Source organism: Adelges cooleyi, unplaced genomic scaffold, assembly GCF_023614345.1.
Source record: "Adelges cooleyi isolate 19-005CV unplaced genomic scaffold, UGA_ACOO_1.1 ACOO_flye_CR_arks_rails_tigmint_CR_PRNA_9, whole genome shotgun sequence".
NCBI lineage: Eukaryota > Metazoa > Arthropoda > Insecta > Hemiptera > Adelgidae > Adelges > Adelges cooleyi.
Genome location: NW_026096579.1, coordinates 3,559,097 through 3,577,982, shown reverse-complemented (window position 1 = coordinate 3,577,982; position 18,886 = coordinate 3,559,097). Strand labels below are relative to the sequence as shown.

The window sequence follows — 18,886 nt, the reverse complement described above, 5'->3', positions numbered from 1 at the left end:
TGTGTATATTGTATAATGTATAATATAAATACATAATATTATGCCGTGCACACGACCGGGATAGATGATAAAGTCATCCCTCGGGCGACGAGCGTCAATAGTGCATTATGTATGTATTAACGTTAATATAATTTATTTTATGTCAGATATGTGAGATAATAATATGATCACTAAAAGGGTAGGGAATCAAATTAACGCGTTCGTACTTATCGTTCGAAGTCACGTGCGATTTTCGACACCTTTAATAAGAGATAGTTAGCTTTCCTGCGATCACTATGTATACTTAATATGGTAACCGCAGCACGTGACGTTATGCATCCAGGGGGATTATATACTATGAACCAGAGATCAATCGCAGCAGGTTTCGGCACAAATCCTCTGGTCGTTTGCTTTTACAAGGGGGGGGGGGATGGCGAGACCCTATTAAAAACTTTTACAAGTAGATTTGATCCCGGAAAATTTATAATATTAACTAGCAAATACTTTAATAATGCCAACAAAAACAACATGCGTGTATGTATGCAGGTTACATACTCTCTACCGAGTATGATTTGTGTAAGTTTTGTATCTACAAATACTAATACTATGGTTATGATATCATAAATATATTATTTATACCGAGAACGCATGTATTACTTTGGCGGGTGATAACGCGCTTTATACATATAATAATATACACAGTTATGGAAAACCAAATGTGTGTAAAAGGGGGAAAAAAGATACCGCCTCGCCGGAGTGGTACGTATGGGTTAGCAGAGCACAATAGGACTACTTTCGGCAGATCGTGACCCAAAGGTATAAACGTCGAAAACGGATAACGCCAACGTCATAACACTGGCGTTATCCGTTGTGCTATATTATAATAATTTCATCAGTCGGCATCGGTAATCGAGTTGGCGGTACTAAATATGTTTAGGTTGTGTGTGTTGTAACTTCTTAAATTACTTATGTTAACGGTTATCTGTGATTTTTTTGTCAACAGGTCTTATCACCACTACCGGACGGAAACTAGACCGTGAAACCGAAAGCGAACACATATTAGAGGTAATTGGAAAATAATTTTAAGTAATTAAACATTTTAAATGCAACTCAAAGATCGTAGTAGACGCTCGAAGAATACATTGATCAATCCTAACCTTATCGAGCAGTTCTTACCTCACGTTAGGAGTCTTGACTGCAGCACACCTTCAGTTATCGGCAGTACAGAGGTTATTCTTTTCTTTAGCAGCACCACAAACCATAGTAACCCTTGGCTTCTATCACAATTTGTCTCCGCTCATCCCGGTAATGGACTGTATGCCTCCAATTCGGTTTACACTCATTATTGAGAGATCTTTCTCTACTTTATCTCACCGTGTATCTTTTACAGTTCTTGCATACATGTCACGCTTGATTATTTCCTTCCAATCGTTAAATACATATCCCAATATCCATCTGATCGATTTCGTTGCTATTCCTAATCCAAACAATAATCTAAAATACAATGACCTTGTGTTTGCCATTGACAATTATTATTTTATCGGTTCGTTTCTTAATACGTTTGTATTTGATTTTTCCCCAAAGGTGACGGTCATCGATGATGGAATACCGGTGTTGACGTCGACTACCAGTGTGATAATATCGGTGGACGATGTCAACGACAATGCCCCCGAGCTGTTGAAGAAAGCGTATCGGTTCAAAATACCCGAAACTCAACCAGTGCAAGAACCGCTCACCCAAGAAAATGGTACGGCTGCCCTCGGGGAACTTTCCGAAGTCGACCAACAGCTGTTGGACAGCAAACCGTGGACTCTGTTCGGACCCAACGACATTGTCGGTCCTATACTTTTTAGAGTGAGTGTATATGTTTACATTGCGACAGAATAACACAAATTTCCGAATAATTGAGAACTAGCAATATACTTGAAAATAATAACCGTGTAGCTGGTAACCGTTTATTTGCACGTATTGTGCGTTTAACCGGTACAGTATACAATGTTCCGGATTTTGTTCGTGGTTTAGGAGGTCTCAATTTAGACTTTAATTTTGTGGCTGGTTATTTTCCATTACGTTTGTACAAGTCTTGAATTATAAATACTAGCCGTCTTTCCGTCTTATATATAAATAATCGTGGACAGATTACGTCCCAAAGTGGTACGCCCCCGGATGTTGACAACTTCTCATCTAGAACCCGTTGGTCGACCGTTCAAACAGTTATAACCAGAGTTGGGCGAGTTTTCGTAATATTATGTTATTTTGACGAAACGTCAAATCAATAATGCACATGACATTTGAACCGCTGCTTTGTCAATGCGTTTCATATCAACGCCCCTACTCGTAATTAGATTAATTTAAATATTATATTATATTTTATTTTTAATTTTTTCAGATCTTGGCCAAAGACCGCGACTTCGGCGACAACGCCAAACCCACTTACACGTTGAAAGCTGCTCCTGGATACGACGACATCTTTGCCGTGGAACCCGAAACCGGTTTCGTACACTCGGACCATAGTTTCAGAGGCAACCAAGATTATTCATTTTACGTGAGTTTTGCCCGTGTTTCATTAACTGCTTTGAACATAAAAAAAAAAAAAAAATGCTATAATTATGAAATAAAAACAACGTACCTGTGTTTTGCATACACATGCCGTGCTTTTCTCTGCGAGGGGATTCGGCAAAACATTAAAGCCCCGTCGTCGTACCTATCTGAACGAGCTCTTTTGTTTTCCGTCGGGATAGTCTGTAGTAACAACGATTAAAAAGGTTTTTTTTTTTTATAGCTCTCGTGTTTAAAGTTTCCTTATTTTGTTTATGCGTGTGTATATGTTTTTTTTTTTACTTCTAATTTAACGCATGGCGCGCCGTCGTTACAATATCAAAGTCAAATTTATTTTCCACTTTCAAAACTACCCATAAACTCGAGTCTTTATAACGTATTTTTTCCTCAGCCACAGCAGTTATAAAAAACAAGAACAAAATGAACTAAACCTCGCCGTTTTCATTTGATTCACGTGCGCCGAGCCACCCGTTGCACTATTCACTTACTGTTCAAATCTGTCCATACACGCTTAGAATGGCATTTCTGTTGAAAGCGCGCCAAGCATAAACGCATTTCATAACGCTCTTGTCGGTTTTATTTTATTCGCTATTCGTGATTTGGGTGTACAAAGGCTTTAGTACATTTCGCTGGCGATGAAAATAATGTAAACCCACTCCAGTTATTATGTTCAGCTGTATACGGGGCGACGTGAGGTCTCTAAGCCAACGTACAAATCAAATTGTCCTCTTCGGTTTTCATCGCCAAATCCCTCCTAAACAACACTACTCAAATTTCAAATCAAACGTGAGAGAGGGGAAGGCTAATGGTGTAGAACTTGGATTGTTAAACGCCCTCGCTATTATTATTATTACGGCAACGATCATTTCTACGTGGACGGCCGACCCGAACGCGTAAATAATATTATTTGTTAGAAATGAGGGGGGGGGGACATTAATATGACTTTGCAATTATTGCCGGACTTGGTTCAATACCGGGTACGTCAATCAAGCATGCGGTCCTGGTTAAAGAAGAATAACGTGATAAAAACTTCCGTGATCGCAAGTTAAAAAGCGAGTGTTTGTTTATAACAACTTTTTCAATTTTGAACCGAACGCGACCAGAAGTTTGGTGCTCGGGCCCGGCGACGTAAACCGTGATAATTTAAAGCACGCCCTTTGTACGCTCAAAGCCGTATTTCATTATTAGTATCATTATTTTGAAAGAAAACCTGGTATCCATTTTTATTATACAATATTAAACATTCGGAGTTGTGGGAAATGAACTAGTAAAAAACGGGCAATACAGCTCGTTGGAGGGATTAAGAGTTCGATTGAAAACCTAGTTTAAGTTTTTTTTGTTAACGTTTGATTAAAATCCTCTCAAAGAACATCATATTCGCATTACCCCCTACTTAACAAAACACAAAATTCAGAGTAACGACGCATGCACAAGGGCAACGCTGTCCCATGTGCCCCGCTTGTCCTATTCTTTAATTTTAACGCCAAAAGAAAAACTAATGTTTTGGACGATATCCGCAGGTAAGAGCGACGGACAACGGATCGCCGAACATGAGCTCCATGGCCAAAGTCAACGTCGAAGTGTTGAAAATCCCAGAAAACTCCAAATACCCTCCGGAAATACAAAACCCCAACCTCAAGGTGGACATCACAGAGATCGACACCGTCGGTTACACAGTAGCTCTGATCATGGCCGTAGACAAGGACCAAGACTATCTGTGGTACAAGATAGAAAGTGAGTGTATTCGAAGTTTGAATAAAATTGAAACTAGTGAAAATATTTTGTATGGTAGAACCCAATTGAATTAGGTTTTCCTTTTGAAAAAAAACTTCAAATAAATAATATCGCACATGTGTTTCATTTTTGACACGACAAAAAATAATGTTTTGAGAAAATTGCAAAAAACCGGCGAGTCTAAAAAAAAAGCATCAACATAACTAATCATTTTTCCAAATTGTATTTTCGCTAGGAAAAAATTATTCAATAATTGTATACTTCGTGAACTACTTTACCAAATCGCCATTGAAACAAATGTAGGTAGTTTATATTTTAACTGAATTTTCAGCTTGCCGGAATATTTTTTTATTATTAATGTAAACGAATATTGATGAAAGTGTGACAGAAAAATATCTTCTCTCTCGCCTCTACTCGCAAAATATTTGGGGTCGGCCACCTTAGCCCTCAACCTCCGCCCAAAACGATCTCTCGCGACTCCCGCGCTTACACCAGCCGCGGTCCATGCATAATTTTAATTACCTAAAACAACTTTTTTTTATCCTTTTTCTAACCTCTGCCATTCTACGTTTGTCCTTACACTACAAATGTGTTATTTCTAGTTTTATTTAAGAATTATTTAACGAATAATTTTGGAATTTTTTTAGACCGAAACAATTCCAATTTTTACACTACAATATAATATGCGTGGTCTTAAAGCCGACATTTTTTTCTTCAAATACAACTGTTGTTTCTGTGCTCACAGGCGGTGACCCCGACTCGGAATTCATGATCGAAGACGACGGCAACGTGCTGCTCGCCCGGCAGTTGAACTGGGAGTCCGTGAAAGAGTACAACTTGACCATATCCGTGACGGACGGCGTGTACACGACAACCACCCAACTGTTTGTCAGCGTCAAAGACATCAACGAGTACCGACCCAAGTTCTCGCAACACGTGTACGAGGTGAACGTGACGGAAAACGCGGAAACCGGATCGCCGGTCGTCAGGCTTTCGGCTACCGACGACGACCAGGACACGAAACTGCTGTACGGCATACACAGTGCTCAGCACGTCAACTCGATCAAATCCTTCGCCGTCGACTACCTGTCGGGCATCGTGTCCGTTCTGCAACCATTGGACCGGTAAACGCTTTTTTCTTTTCTTTTTTTTTTTATAGCAATAATTATCTACACGGGCTGGGGTTTTGACCGGAGCGAGTCTTGATGATCACGACCCGAGTTCTTTCGCTAACGTGCAACCGTGTGTTTTAGGGAAAGCATAGCCAGACACGAGCTGACCGTGGTCGTGAAAGACCAGAGCACGCCGTCCAAGAAGAACTTCGCCCGAGTCATCATCACGGTGGTCGACGTCAACGACCACGCGCCCGAGTTCAGTTCCAAGATCATACAATGCCGGGTGTTCGAGACGGCCGCCGTCGGCACCAGCGTGCTTCGACTGATGGCCACGGACAAAGATCACGGCGAGAACGCGGCCGTGTCGTACCAGATAATGTCGGGCAACGTCGGTAACGCGTTCGGCCTGGACAGCAAACTGGGCACACTGCGCGTCATGAAAGAATTGGACATGTCCGTTGCCACCGAGTACGTGCTCATGGTTAAGGCCATCGACTCGGGATCGCCTCCCCTGTACTCTACCGTGCACGTTTACATCGTGGTCGTGATGGCCGACAACGCGTCGCCCAAGTATGTATATTTTCCACCGTGTTTTTTTTTTGTACGGTTCGCCGTGTAACTCGATTCCGTTTAAGGTTCGACAACGCCGTGGAATCCGCCGAGCTGTACGAGAACGAACCGTCCGGCACCGTCGTGAAACGGTTGCAGGCCCGGAGCACGTCGTCGCTGCTCTTCGAACTCGTCCGGGGCGACACCTACGACGTGTTCGCCGTCAATCCCAGCACCGGCGTGTTGACCACCAAGAGGCCCCTAGACTACGAAACCCGCCACGTGTACAACCTCAGCGTGACCGCTACGAACATGGTAAGTCTGTCTTGGCTTTGATTCAGTGCGTAATGGTGCCCCGCTAATACCGATCGATGGTGGCCTTTTTTTTTTTTTGTTTAAAGGCCGGTTCAAAAGCCACTTGCCACGTTTCGGTGCACGTGCTCGACCGAAACGACAACCCGCCAGTGTTGCTCAACGCCAGCTACAAAGGCATGATCAGCGAAGCCGCCCCCATCGGTTCGCTGGTGCTGTTGAACGATACACTACCGTTGTTGATACGTGCCACGGACGCCGACTCCGGTTCCAACGGGCTGTTGCAATACGAAATCGTTGAGTTCGCCCAGAGCAGAATGTTCCACGTGGTTTCCAACACCGGTAAGTCCCCGGCCCGATAACATAGTGGACAATCGATTGATTACCGTTGTCCCGTAGGCGCCATAAGAACCACTACTCTGCTTGACTACGAAACGAGTCCGAACATAACGTTCCGCGTGAGAGTCATCGATCAGGGCAACCCCAGACAGACGTCCGAAGTGCTAGCCACGGTGTTGATCTCGATTTTGGACGTTAACGACTGCCCGCCGGTATTCACCAGCTACGAGTACAACGCTTCGGTATTGGTACCGACTTACGCTAACGTCGCAGTCGTTCAGCTTAAAGCCACTGACGGCGATTCCGAGAAACTGACGAAGCTCACCTACTCCATTGCCGGTGGAAACGAAGCAAACGTGTACGCCATCGATCCCGATAGAGGTCTTATAACCGTCCGGGAACCTAGTTCTGGAATTAAATCTAGCCCTCATAGCCTAATGGTGTCTGTAACCGATGGAAAATACTCCAGTCAATCGTGAGTATTCGACAACAAAGTTTCCTAGTTTTTTTTTGCTTTATTTTTTTTTTTTTTTTTTGCCTTGTCAACTGTTGCAATTATTTAAATATAATATTCCCTTTACATCAATTAAATTTTTAATATACGCACAAAATATTGTTTTAGCACCGTTAACATTATCTGGTACCGAAGTGAGGACTCCAGTCTCAAATTCCAAAAGTCAGTTTATTACGCCACTGCCACAGAAAATGACACTAAAGTCAGATTCCTGTGTGCCGTCACTGTAGTCGGAGCGCATCTCAATGAACATCTTTTGTTTTCAATATCCAATCCCAGTAAATACTTCCAAATAGGTCCCACTACTGGAATAGTAAGCACCGCCGGAATTGCTTTCGATCGTGAAGTCAGAGAAATGTATCAAATTATTGTACAGGTTTGTAAAAATAAATAAAAATATACCTATAGGTATTCACAATTTGAAATTATTATTTTTTTTTTTTGCATAGGCTAAGAGTATGGATGCCGATAATGAATTAAGAATTGCCCACGTCCCTGTCAACGTTACTATTTTAGACATTAACGACAATGCTCCTATGTTTGTGAATTTACCATATTATGCGGTCGTATCAATTGATGCCAAAAAAGATGATTTAGTTACTAAGGTAATTATTGGAATATTATGCTAATATTATTAATTATTTTGGATCTATTTAATTTACCACCCTGTGTTCATTATACGGTATTATAATCGATTGTTATTAACTTTAGGTACACGCTGTAGATTTGGACCAAGGAGAAAATGCAGCTGTGCGATACGAATTAACAAAAGGACCTGGTGAGCTTTTTAGAGTTTCGAGAAGTACGGGAGAGATATTTTTAAGACATAACCTTGAAAGTCAAAACAATGGTCGTAGCAATGAATACAAACTAACCATAGCAGCATTTGATGGAGGTAAGCTATCGAAAAATTAAAAAAAACAAAATAATTAAAAATACAACTAAATTGTGCACAACTACAATCAACAATATTATAATGCTATTTAGGATTAACATCATATTCAACTGAAGTAGAAGTCAATGTAAAAGTCATGGATCGATCAATGCCAGTGTTTGACAAACAGTTTTATTCAGTGTCTGTTCCTGAAAACATCGACCTCTACACTCCTCTACCCTTAACAATCAGAGCTGATTCACCACTCGCCAGAAAATTAATATACAGTATTGTTGGTGGAAATACTTTTGAAGAATTTGCCATCGACTTCAATACGGGTGAGTTTTACTTCGTTACCGTTTACAATTAATATTTTAACTATTCTTCAGTATTTCTTTTATTTAATGGTGAAGGATGGTGCTTTGATACTTATGTATATATGTATATAATATATATGTACATATAATAAAATATAACATTTATAATTTGTTTTTATTTTTTTTGGTGACTTAGCAGCTGATGGTTTTGGTAGTACTAGTGAGTACACATTAAAATTAGTTTTTATGTGGGTTTTTTGCATTTTAGACCAGATGCATTTGACCATTAATATTAGTATTATTATTAACATAGTATTATTATTATTTCACAGCATGTTAAAGCATCCTTTTATTAATATACATCTCTTAAACAAACTATTACCATCATTAATAATCCTTTCAATTTTTTAATGAGCTTTTTTTCTTGGAAATATTCAATTATGTAATATTTAATAACACATATTTGCTCAATTAAAATGGAATTATTTTTGTACTTCATATTTTTTGTTTTTGTATAATGGGCCAATTACACTGATTTTATTTTTAAATCAAATTAATATGATTTTTTTTACTAATTAGGTTTATTGTATGCTGTGGATAATTTGGATTTTGAACAAGTACAACATTACACACTAACTGTTCGGGCGACCGATAGTGTATCCGGTGTTTCAGCTGACGTGTTGGTCAGCATAATGGTAACAGATGTCAACGATTGTGCACCTGAATTTCTTCAGGAATCCTACAACGTCTCCGTATCAGAATCTTCATCATTTGGCTCATTCATACTCAAAGTCACGGCCACTGACAACGATACTGGTAGGTGTATTGGTCTATGCATTTTGTTCCTTTATGTATTTATATACCTACAACTTAATATATTTGTCATGTTTTAGATATAAATCGTGTGGTTAAATATTCAATAAAAAAAGACAGCGAGAACTCTACCGACTATTTTCACATAGACGATAAAGATGGATCAATTTATCTGAAACAATCTCTAGACCATGAAACACGCCCGTCCCATCATTTAGTACTAGAAGCAACCGACTCGGGTGTACCGCCTCTTAGAAGTACTGCTCATCTTTGGGTAACTGGTGAGTACAGTCATTTAATACCTTTACTTGAAGCAGCCGCGTTTATCAACTCATCACTATTTTTGAATTTTTTAGTTGTTGATGTGAATGATAATGCACCAAAGTTTGAGCAATCTTCTTATTCCTGTTGGTTGTCCAAAGACGTGGAAAGAGGTCAGTTTGTCACAATGGTGTCTGCTACTGATCCCGATATTGTTGATCATTCTCGTCTGATTTACGGTATAACAGGAGGAAATATGCAACAGATGTTTGATATTAATTCCACTTCAGGTAAATCAGTGCTTAAAAAATAAATGAATGTTATAAATGAAATGATTCGGTAAAATAAATTGTTTTACGTATCTAGGGGTTGTTATTGTTTCGAACTTAAACAAATTGGCTTCAGAAAATGAGCACGTACTTAACATATCTGTCAGTGATGGAGTGTATACAAGTTTCTCAAGGGTAAGGATTGAAATGGTATCAACAAACAAGCATTGTCCGGTATTTGAGAAGCTTCAATACGATGCACGCATTATGGAAAATCAGATAGCCGGCACAGAAATCATACGGGTTCAGGCAATTGACAATGACACTGGTCCTTACGGTGAAGTGAATTACTCAATACAGTCGAAAAAATTATCGAAAATATTTCATATCGACAATGTTACTGGTATGCATTTAGTATATCCTATAGTATATTAATAAATATCCTATTTGACGATGATCAATTTTATTACAAAAAAACTAGGTGTCATACAATCAAGAATGACATTGGACCGAGAAGAAACACCAATGTATGAAATCAGCGTGTTGGCTTGTGACCAAGGCGCTAGATGTGGATTCACATTAGTAAGAGTTCGCGTGAGTGATGAAAATGATAACTCGCCCAGATTTCAATTGCCAGAGTACAAAACTTGCATTGATAGCTTGTTACCAATTAACACAGGATTTCTCACAGTAATATTATTATCAATAAAAGTTTTTTCAAACATTATTTTTATACATTTGTATTCTATCAAAACAGGTAAAAGCCGTAGATGATGATCAAGAAACAACTGGTCAAATAACATACTCAATTAATGATATCGAACCCAGCGACATCACAAAATTAATGACTGTAAATAAATATACAGGTGCTCTTGTACTTTTGAAATCTGTTGAAAATTTAAGTAAGTTTGTTAAATATTAAATACATAACAGTGTGTTTTAATTAATTTTTTTTTTTCGTGTAGAAAACAATGTGTACCAGTTTTTCTTGCGTGCAACTGACAGTGGAACGCCTCCTAGGCAATCGGACGTTCCAGTTGAATTATTTATACGATCACCTGAAGATTTACCTCCCGTTTTCCTTCAACAAGACCAGAAATTCAACCTGACGGAAAGCGCTCCGATTGGTAATATAAATATATTATAATAATAGCAATAATGTACATAGATAATAAACATTGTTGTATTACAGGCACAATTGTCACTACTGTGAAATTAGTGTCCGAAGTGGATGCTAAATATAGGGTAACGGCGTCTGAAAATACAGCAAAATTATTTACAATTAACAATAAAGGTGAAATAACAACAACCGGTTTATTAGACCGAGAAAAGCAAGCGTTACACATACTAGGCATAGTCGCTTACACAGAGTCTTCACCACCGCTAACAGCTCTGACCGAAGTCCATGTGAAAGTGTTGGACGAGAATGATAACATACCAGAGTTTGATAATGACTATTATAATATTAAAATATCAGAAATAATAGCCGAAGGAACACCAGTTGTCAAAAGTAATTAGTTGTTTAATTTTATTTAAATTTACAGTGGAGTTTTTTTTACAATAAACAATTTTTTTTTTTTCAATTGCAGCTCGTGCAACTGACTTAGACGAAGGAAAAAACAGTGAACTTAAATACGTGATAAATTCCAATATGAATGTACCATTTGTGATAGATCAATATTCGGGATCTATTAGTGTGTCTGTGTCAAATTTGGACCGAGAAATTAAATCATCGTATACGTTTGATGTCATAGCTTTTGATAGTGGTACACCATCTCTGAATTCTACTGTGAAAATACATATTGCTTTAGTTGACTACAACGACAATCCGTCCCGTTTCTCACAAACCGTGTACTCAGCATCAGGTGCGTTTTTTTTTTTTTGTTATGTCTTGTACCACATAGTTGTTCTTATGCCACATTTTATTACAGTGGAAGAAGACTCATTACCTGGAACCGTTGTAGTACAATTGACCTTAATAGATGAAGACAACGAGCTCCCATCTACTCTCATGTATCACATCTATGATGGTGATGTACACTCCAACTTTGCGATTCGATCAACAGGTGAAGTTTATGTGACAAACATGCTAGACAGAGAAACAATAGACAAATACCAACTTACCATCTTGGTTACGGATGGGAAATATGTCTCTACTACGCAACTTCATATCACTGTTATTGATGTCAATGGTACATAATACTTAATTTAAAAAAAGAAAAAAGAATCATATCCGTTACAAGTTAACTCAGCAAAATATTTATTGAATTTTAGACGAAAAGCCGATATGCTTGCGCCATAGCTACAGACGCATGGTATCCGAGGGAGCTCCCATTGGGAGTGTAATTTTAACTGTTGATGCCAGAGACGCAGATTTAAATCCAAAATTAAGATATTATCTGACTGGTAATGGAGCGGAGCATTTTAGCTTAGATATTGATACTGGTAAGTCTTGGTTAGGTAAGGTTTTAACATTGATGGGACTTTTTAGTCAAAACAATTTTTTTTTACTACGGAAAAACCAAAAAATCAAATAACATGATTACGAACACATTTTTTGTCTATAAAATAATTTATAGTTATATCTAATAGTTTTGACTATCTAAAGTGTCTACATTGTTTGTTAAAATATGATTTTTAGTTTTAATAATTCCTGAAGACTTATGTTACCTCTTCGATCACCCTGTGTCCTGACCCCAATGTTCTTTAACAATGAGTTTATTGTTTCAGGCCTATTTAAGACTGCAGTGCAACTAGATCGAGAAAGACAATCTCGATACAATTTAGAAGCGCATGTTCAAGATCGAGAAAAAAATGACTGGGAGTGTATAAGTAAAGTTGAAATCATAATGGTAGACATTAACGACAACGCTCCTGTGTTTGTATCTAACAACAATACGGCTTCTTTATCCGAAGATGCACAAATCGGCACCATTGTAATTAAAATGCACGCTAATGATGCTGACATAGGTAAATTGAATTAATCGATTAACATGCTATTGTGTACAAAAAATATTTATTAACAGTATTTCCATTGATTTAGGCTTAAACCGAAAATTAAAGTACTCGTTGCAAGATTCAGCTGATAATCGCTTTATTATATCACCAGACAGTGGTATAGTGACTCTTGCTAAGAAATTGGACCGAGAGACATGTGAAATGTATAACATAAGCGTCAAAGCCGTCGATCATGGTACACCGCCGCTTTCAGGACTTGCCCAATTAACTGTAATTGTGTTGGATGTTAATGACAATCCTCCAATATTCGTCCAAAGGTATTTAATTGGAATTTAATAGACAAACCATAATATATATATATATATATGTTATACATTTCACAACTATATATATATATATAGTTTAAACAATATTTAACTAAATGTTTGTATGGTATTATAGAATGTACTATGCCACTGTTTCGGAAATAGCTTCCATTGACACCGAAGTTACAAGAGTCTTGGCTACATCATTAGATTCGGGTATAAACGCTCAAGTGGTTTACTCTATTGTTGGAGGCAATGAACACAACAAATTCTCGATAAATCCCGAGACCGGCATAATCAGTGTTTTCGAAATATTAGACTACGAACGCGTGCGTGATTATTTATTAACAGTCCAAGCAACCGATCTTGGTGAACCTCCTCTTAGCAATCAAGCTACTGTAAACATAACTGTATTGGACGCCAACGATAATGCACCGATATTCGGACAACTAGCTTACACCACTCAAGTCAGCGAAGACATACACATAGGTGAAGTGGCTATCAAAGTGTCTGCTACTGACTTGGACAGTGAGATTAACGGAAAAATCCGTTATGCTCTTGTCAAAGGAGATCATCATCAACAATTCTCCATAGATCCGTACACTGGCAACATAACTATTACCAAGCCTCTAGACCGTGAATTTGTAAGTACCTCCTTAATTGATTATGTTATTTTATTAAATTTTTTTTTTTCAACAATCTATTTAGGTGTCAAGTTATAATTTACAAATCCGAGCGACAGACTCTGGCACTCCAGAACTGATCAGTTTTGCGTTGGTCAACATACAAGTGACTGACGTCAATGACAATCCTCCACTATTTTCCCAACACAACTACTCAGCATTTGTTCATGTGAGTTTTCTCTAGCATTTACTGTTTTACAATGATTCTGGATCGTAATTGTATTTTATTTACCTATTAGGAAGATAAAAAACCTGGTTGGATTGTTTGCCAACTCTCTGTGACTGATGCAGACATGGAACCGAATGGTGGGCCGTTCATTTTTGACATACGCAACAATGAAGATGGCAGTGCTTTTAGCATAGACCCAGATGGTACTGTTAGAACTGCTTCACGTCTTGACCATCGTTACCAGCAAAACTATGAACTAGAAATACGTGTGTTTGATAACGGAAAACCTGTCTTGCACTCAGATACATGGCTTAACATTAAAGTAAATTATTAAAAAAGTGATCTTTGCGTATTTATATAAATCCCATAATATTTTTGTATAGGTAATTGAAGAATCGCAGTTCCCCCCAATAATAACACCTCTTGAAATTTGGGTGGGATCATGGCAAGATCGATGGGAAGGTGGAACTGTTGGGCAAATACATGCCACCGATCAAGATGAATATGATACGCTAGTCTATTATGTAATGAGTCAAAAAGAACTTTTCAAAGTAGAAGAACGTTCAGGAGAGCTCAGAGCACCTCAAGGGCTAGACGCTGGGATTTATTCTATAAATATTTCAGTTAGCGATGGCAAATTTACTTCATTTTCAACAGCCAACGTTGTTGTCGAATCACTAACTGATGATATGTTATCTGAAGCTGTGAGCATAAGGTATAAAAATAATGTGTTTATGTAACATTACCAGTTATGTACGCTGAGCTTTTAAAAGAAGATTTTATTTTTGTTTAATTTATTATGTTACGTATGAAAATATAATGATCTCAATGACGTTTTAAATATATAAGTGTATCATCTGTTCCAGATTGAAGTCTGTCACTCCACAACATTTCTTATCGACCCAAAAGAAAATGCTAATGCGTTCACTAAAATCGAATTTAGCCAAAGAAGTGAGCTTGATTAGTGTCCAAGATGCTCCTCAAGGAAATTTAGATATTTTGTTATACATCAGAGGGGTTAGTTTATTTGCAATTGTAACCATGATGATTTTCCTAATCTTAAAAACAAATTTTAGGGAATCGACTTGAGTACTATGCATAATGCTCTTCAAAAGGCTGGCTTAATCATATCAAATAATGTTCACCCATGCAACTGTACTCCGGGACACGGTGTATGCAGCCAACGTATCGCTTGGTTACCTGATCAAGTTCAAACAATAGTGACCGACATGATATCATTTGTGGCTCCTGCACATACCCACCAACCATATTGTTCATGCCGCCTAGGCTTCATTGGTAAACAGTGCGAGAGCAAAATGACAACAGAGTGTTTGTGTGAGGAAGATGAGATATGCATTCCCGACAATGAAGTAGATGGAAAGTTTAAATGCGACAGGCCTCGAGGTGTTGGTGACCGTTGTTTGGCCGGTAACGAAACAGCATGTCTGCCACCAATATTCTCGAATTTGCACATCACCTGGATACAACTCATAGCCGCTTCAGCAGCTGTAATTTTCATCATAATGGTTATTTGTATATTGATTATTTGCAGGTTTGTTCAAAACATAAAATTTATTAAGTATTAAAATAATTTTAAACTAATGTGATTTTTAATCACTTAATTTATTTTTTACACATACAGGAAGTGTCGAGTAAAACGTCGAAATGCTCGTCGGAACAAAAATATTACAATGTTGAACACCGAATTTAAGAGGAGTTCGAAAATAAGCAACTTGGAAGTTTCTCAAGTATGGAAATTATTGAACTGTAGTTTAATATAGATAAAATATATTCTGATCATTTTTCAAAATAATTTACAAGTCATTAGTTGTTGGGAAGATAATATAGCCTGTTTTTTTTTAGCGCCCTGCGTCATATACTGCTGTAGCCACCAACCCAGAAACTGCTTACATGGCCGCCGTAGCTTCAAATCAACTTAACAACTTGGATACACTGAGGAGTTATGGTTCTGCCGGCGACGAATTAGAAAATGTTCCTCTAGATTATTTGCGCAATTTAAACAGGGGCAGCAATAATAAAATAATGAATGGTAAACTACTTCATTATCATATTTTTTTATGTGTTAATGTCTAAACCAACTAATTGTGCTAAAACGTAATAATTAACCCCCTCAATAATAATCAAATAAATGTATGTAGGTATAAGTATATATATTAGTTATATACTTGTATAGTTTTATGGATCCAAATTTCTTATACCTTTTCTAACAGATCAAACCCTTTTCGAGGTGTCTAAAAAAATGGGTAGTTTTTAATGTACTTTTGTAAAATATTAAATTTTAATTCAAATACTAAATAAGCATTTTTTACATAACTAAATATAAACTAATTATTATAATAACTTACTTTTATTTTAGATCTCAAAACCATTCCAGATGTGACTAGAATTCCGCGTCGATCAGTCAGTTGTGCCGAGGAAGACACTAGAATACTTGGTGGTTACCATTGGGATTGCTCGGACTGGGTACGCCGAAGTCAAAATCCATTGCCCAACATCAGCGAAGTTCCTGGCAGCGAAGTACCTGATTCTTCAGATTTTCATAGTGACAGCAATGACGAAGTCCACCACCCAATTATTGGTAAATACTAAATAATCAATTTATAGTTTTTATCAGGGGAAACCTCTAGCTATTATGTACTATTATATTAATATTCATTTAAAGATAATTTTACTTTTTCTAAATCTACGAAAAGATTAGTGATGCAAAGCAAGCAATAGAAAACAATTATTTTCATTATATTATTTTTTTACAACAGTTAATTTATAACTTAAAATTGTATACATTACATATTTTCGATAAAACAAATTAATTTAATTAGAATTGTATTTAAAATGGTAATAATAAAAATAAAAAAAGTTTCCCTTCTGTTTAAACAGCAAAACTTGCCAAAGTCAAGTTTTAGCGAATTTAAAACAACAAATTTATTAATTTAAGTACCAGTGGCGTTTTCTCTTGGTGTGCAAGTTATATGTTAACGCCCTACATAATTTATGTATGTAATACTGTAATGTATTTTAAATCATTTTATTTACAAAATCTGTAAATTACTAGACTAAGGCTTTGAAAATAGAATTAACAATTAGCCAATAGTGGTTGCCTGTCGCCAGTGCTGATCGTTTACATCAATCACACAAAAGAAATATTCATAAGTGCTTGCATTGGATCCGGTTTTGTTCTCTTGTAGACACTGGACACTACGATCGACTGTTGGTGTTTAAATATTATTGTTATTATATTCATGCCGTGTATACTACTAAATTGTCACTAATTATATGATAAATACACTTATAATGTTTAGATTTTTTTTTTCCCCCATAAAAAGGGTTTTTCTTAATCTATAACACATAGCACCCCAAATCAGAAAACGCCACTGCCTAGTACATATCTTTGAATAATCATATGAGTGTAAATAACCATTTATTATGATATTTTAGATCCAGCTAGAGATTTAGAAACTCTCGATGAAGAATTGTACCTCTCATATCGCAGTGAAGATGACGATGTGGTAACGTATGGATTTCCTCAGAGATATCCAAGCCAAAGTGAGCTGTCAACAAATGTTTGTGAAATTGAAGATCCAGATATGCCAATGTCGACTGCTGTGTAAGCTGTTGTGTTGTTCAAACATTCCGTTTAAAAATATTATTTGCTGTTATGTAGGATGCAGCCTAACAATTGATAATTGACAATTATTATTATATGCAATTTGTATATGTTTGTTTTTGACTAGTTTTGTCCCTTTCATTATTATTATTTTTTTTTTCAAAAGACTGAAAGATTCATTTCTAAGTATTTGTATGTATATAAAAAATATACTTCTGTGATAGTTGAATAATTTTTTTTTTTTTTTATTCATACAAATTAATGCCCTTTGAAATAAATATACTAAAAATAAATAATATAGTGTTCATTTATTGTCAACTTTATCTTCATTGTATGTTGACAATTTATTTTTTATTTTTATACTTGTATTTTTCTTACATTTCCCTTTAGAAAATATGATCTCGCACCATATCCAATGCCAGTTTAATTATTTGTTTATTTAAAATTATTATTTAATATAGATAATTTAATGTGTAGTAGTTTACCTAAACTAACCTAGTCTTAAAAATTGTATAATGCATCTCTATGCTAATAATATACCCTTAGGTGCTACTCACATGTTCATCAATTTCATATTGATTTAAATAACAAAAATAATGCATTTAGTTTATCCTGAAAACTGAGATAAGGGACTTGGGCAATAAAAAATAAAAATGATTATTTATTAGCTTTGTAATTTTTATTATGAGCATTGTACCCAACTATTTATAAATATACGTATTACATATTATATAGTTGAACGCCTAATATGTAATACTCTATGTGTGTGTGTGTGTGTGTATTATTAACTGCAGTATCATTCCATTACAAGTAATAAAATATTTGAAACTTTTAATGGTGAAAATCTAATATCAAATGTTCATTTTTATATATATATATTAAAACAATTTTCTTATTGTAAATAATTATTATTAATCTTGTATAAATTGTTAATTAATTCTTATACAGTGTCGACCAAAAGTGCCTAATTGACTTTAAAGTATTAATTTTTTTCTAAAAGCGAATTACTTCTATATTATACTACTATTGATAATAACATATACAATTATGAGTTATTACTTATTGTTTTTTTCAGAGAACTACTTTTTTGTAACAGGCCTCCTATAGTTAATTTATACATATTTTTTTCCTTCTATTTATAACTCGAGCAAATTAATGACACAAATTATAAACTTAAAAATAGTAATTTTATAACAGTCTTTATGAACTTTTTTTTATCAATGATGTATATTGTATTTTATAATGTTATAAATCAGTTGATTTATTGTTAGCTTTTGAGTTATGTAATAAGAGTTTAATATGTATTTTTGTAATGACAAATGTAAATTATTTTTGTAATAAACAATTACTTCGATAACACACTTATGTTTACTCAATTATAAGTGTAATACCTTATTTCTAGAGCCTAAATTGTTTTACTGCTGCCTACCAACAAATTTTTTTAACAGGAAATTTAAAAATTTTAATATTAAATATACATAAGTAAACAGTAATTAACCTTTATTTGTATT

The 18,886-nt window shown here is 36.1% G+C and overlaps 1 protein-coding gene across 4 annotated transcripts in view; it reads left to right on the top strand.

Moving 5' to 3' along the window:
- Positions 1-18,539, top strand: part of LOC126846979 (fat-like cadherin-related tumor suppressor homolog) — a 157,289-nt gene extending 138,750 nt beyond the window's left edge. For 2 of the 4 annotated variants that reach the window (XM_050586897.1, XM_050586896.1), the window contains 37 exons: positions 983-1,044; positions 1,564-1,833; positions 2,369-2,524; positions 4,059-4,272; positions 5,018-5,396; positions 5,526-5,957; positions 6,023-6,251; positions 6,338-6,590; positions 6,648-7,062; positions 7,210-7,477; positions 7,551-7,706; positions 7,813-7,996; positions 8,089-8,313; positions 8,489-8,512; positions 8,872-9,108; positions 9,186-9,386; positions 9,462-9,656; positions 9,733-10,038; positions 10,117-10,325; positions 10,393-10,537; positions 10,601-10,762; positions 10,828-11,145; positions 11,225-11,500; positions 11,567-11,827; positions 11,910-12,080; positions 12,366-12,605; positions 12,679-12,910; positions 13,035-13,542; positions 13,607-13,750; positions 13,821-14,072; positions 14,134-14,465; positions 14,617-14,767; positions 14,827-15,302; positions 15,393-15,498; positions 15,614-15,800; positions 16,128-16,349; positions 17,207-18,539. In XM_050586897.1, coding sequence (XP_050442854.1) covers positions 983-1,044; positions 1,564-1,833; positions 2,369-2,524; positions 4,059-4,272; positions 5,018-5,396; positions 5,526-5,957; positions 6,023-6,251; positions 6,338-6,590; positions 6,648-7,062; positions 7,210-7,477; positions 7,551-7,706; positions 7,813-7,996; positions 8,089-8,313; positions 8,489-8,512; positions 8,872-9,108; positions 9,186-9,386; positions 9,462-9,656; positions 9,733-10,038; positions 10,117-10,325; positions 10,393-10,537; positions 10,601-10,762; positions 10,828-11,145; positions 11,225-11,500; positions 11,567-11,827; positions 11,910-12,080; positions 12,366-12,605; positions 12,679-12,910; positions 13,035-13,542; positions 13,607-13,750; positions 13,821-14,072; positions 14,134-14,465; positions 14,617-14,767; positions 14,827-15,302; positions 15,393-15,498; positions 15,614-15,800; positions 16,128-16,349; positions 17,207-17,379 — 8,771 coding nt within the window. In that variant the 3' untranslated portion in view covers positions 17,380-18,539. The remainder of the gene's footprint in view (positions 1-982; positions 1,045-1,563; positions 1,834-2,368; positions 2,525-4,058; positions 4,273-5,017; positions 5,397-5,525; positions 5,958-6,022; positions 6,252-6,337; positions 6,591-6,647; positions 7,063-7,209; positions 7,478-7,550; positions 7,707-7,812; positions 7,997-8,088; positions 8,314-8,488; positions 8,513-8,871; positions 9,109-9,185; positions 9,387-9,461; positions 9,657-9,732; positions 10,039-10,116; positions 10,326-10,392; positions 10,538-10,600; positions 10,763-10,827; positions 11,146-11,224; positions 11,501-11,566; positions 11,828-11,909; positions 12,081-12,365; positions 12,606-12,678; positions 12,911-13,034; positions 13,543-13,606; positions 13,751-13,820; positions 14,073-14,133; positions 14,466-14,616; positions 14,768-14,826; positions 15,303-15,392; positions 15,499-15,613; positions 15,801-16,127; positions 16,350-17,206) is intronic. The other 2 variants (XM_050586898.1, XM_050586899.1) reach the window with 2 other exon arrangements.
- Positions 18,540-18,886: the final 347 nt, after the last annotated feature.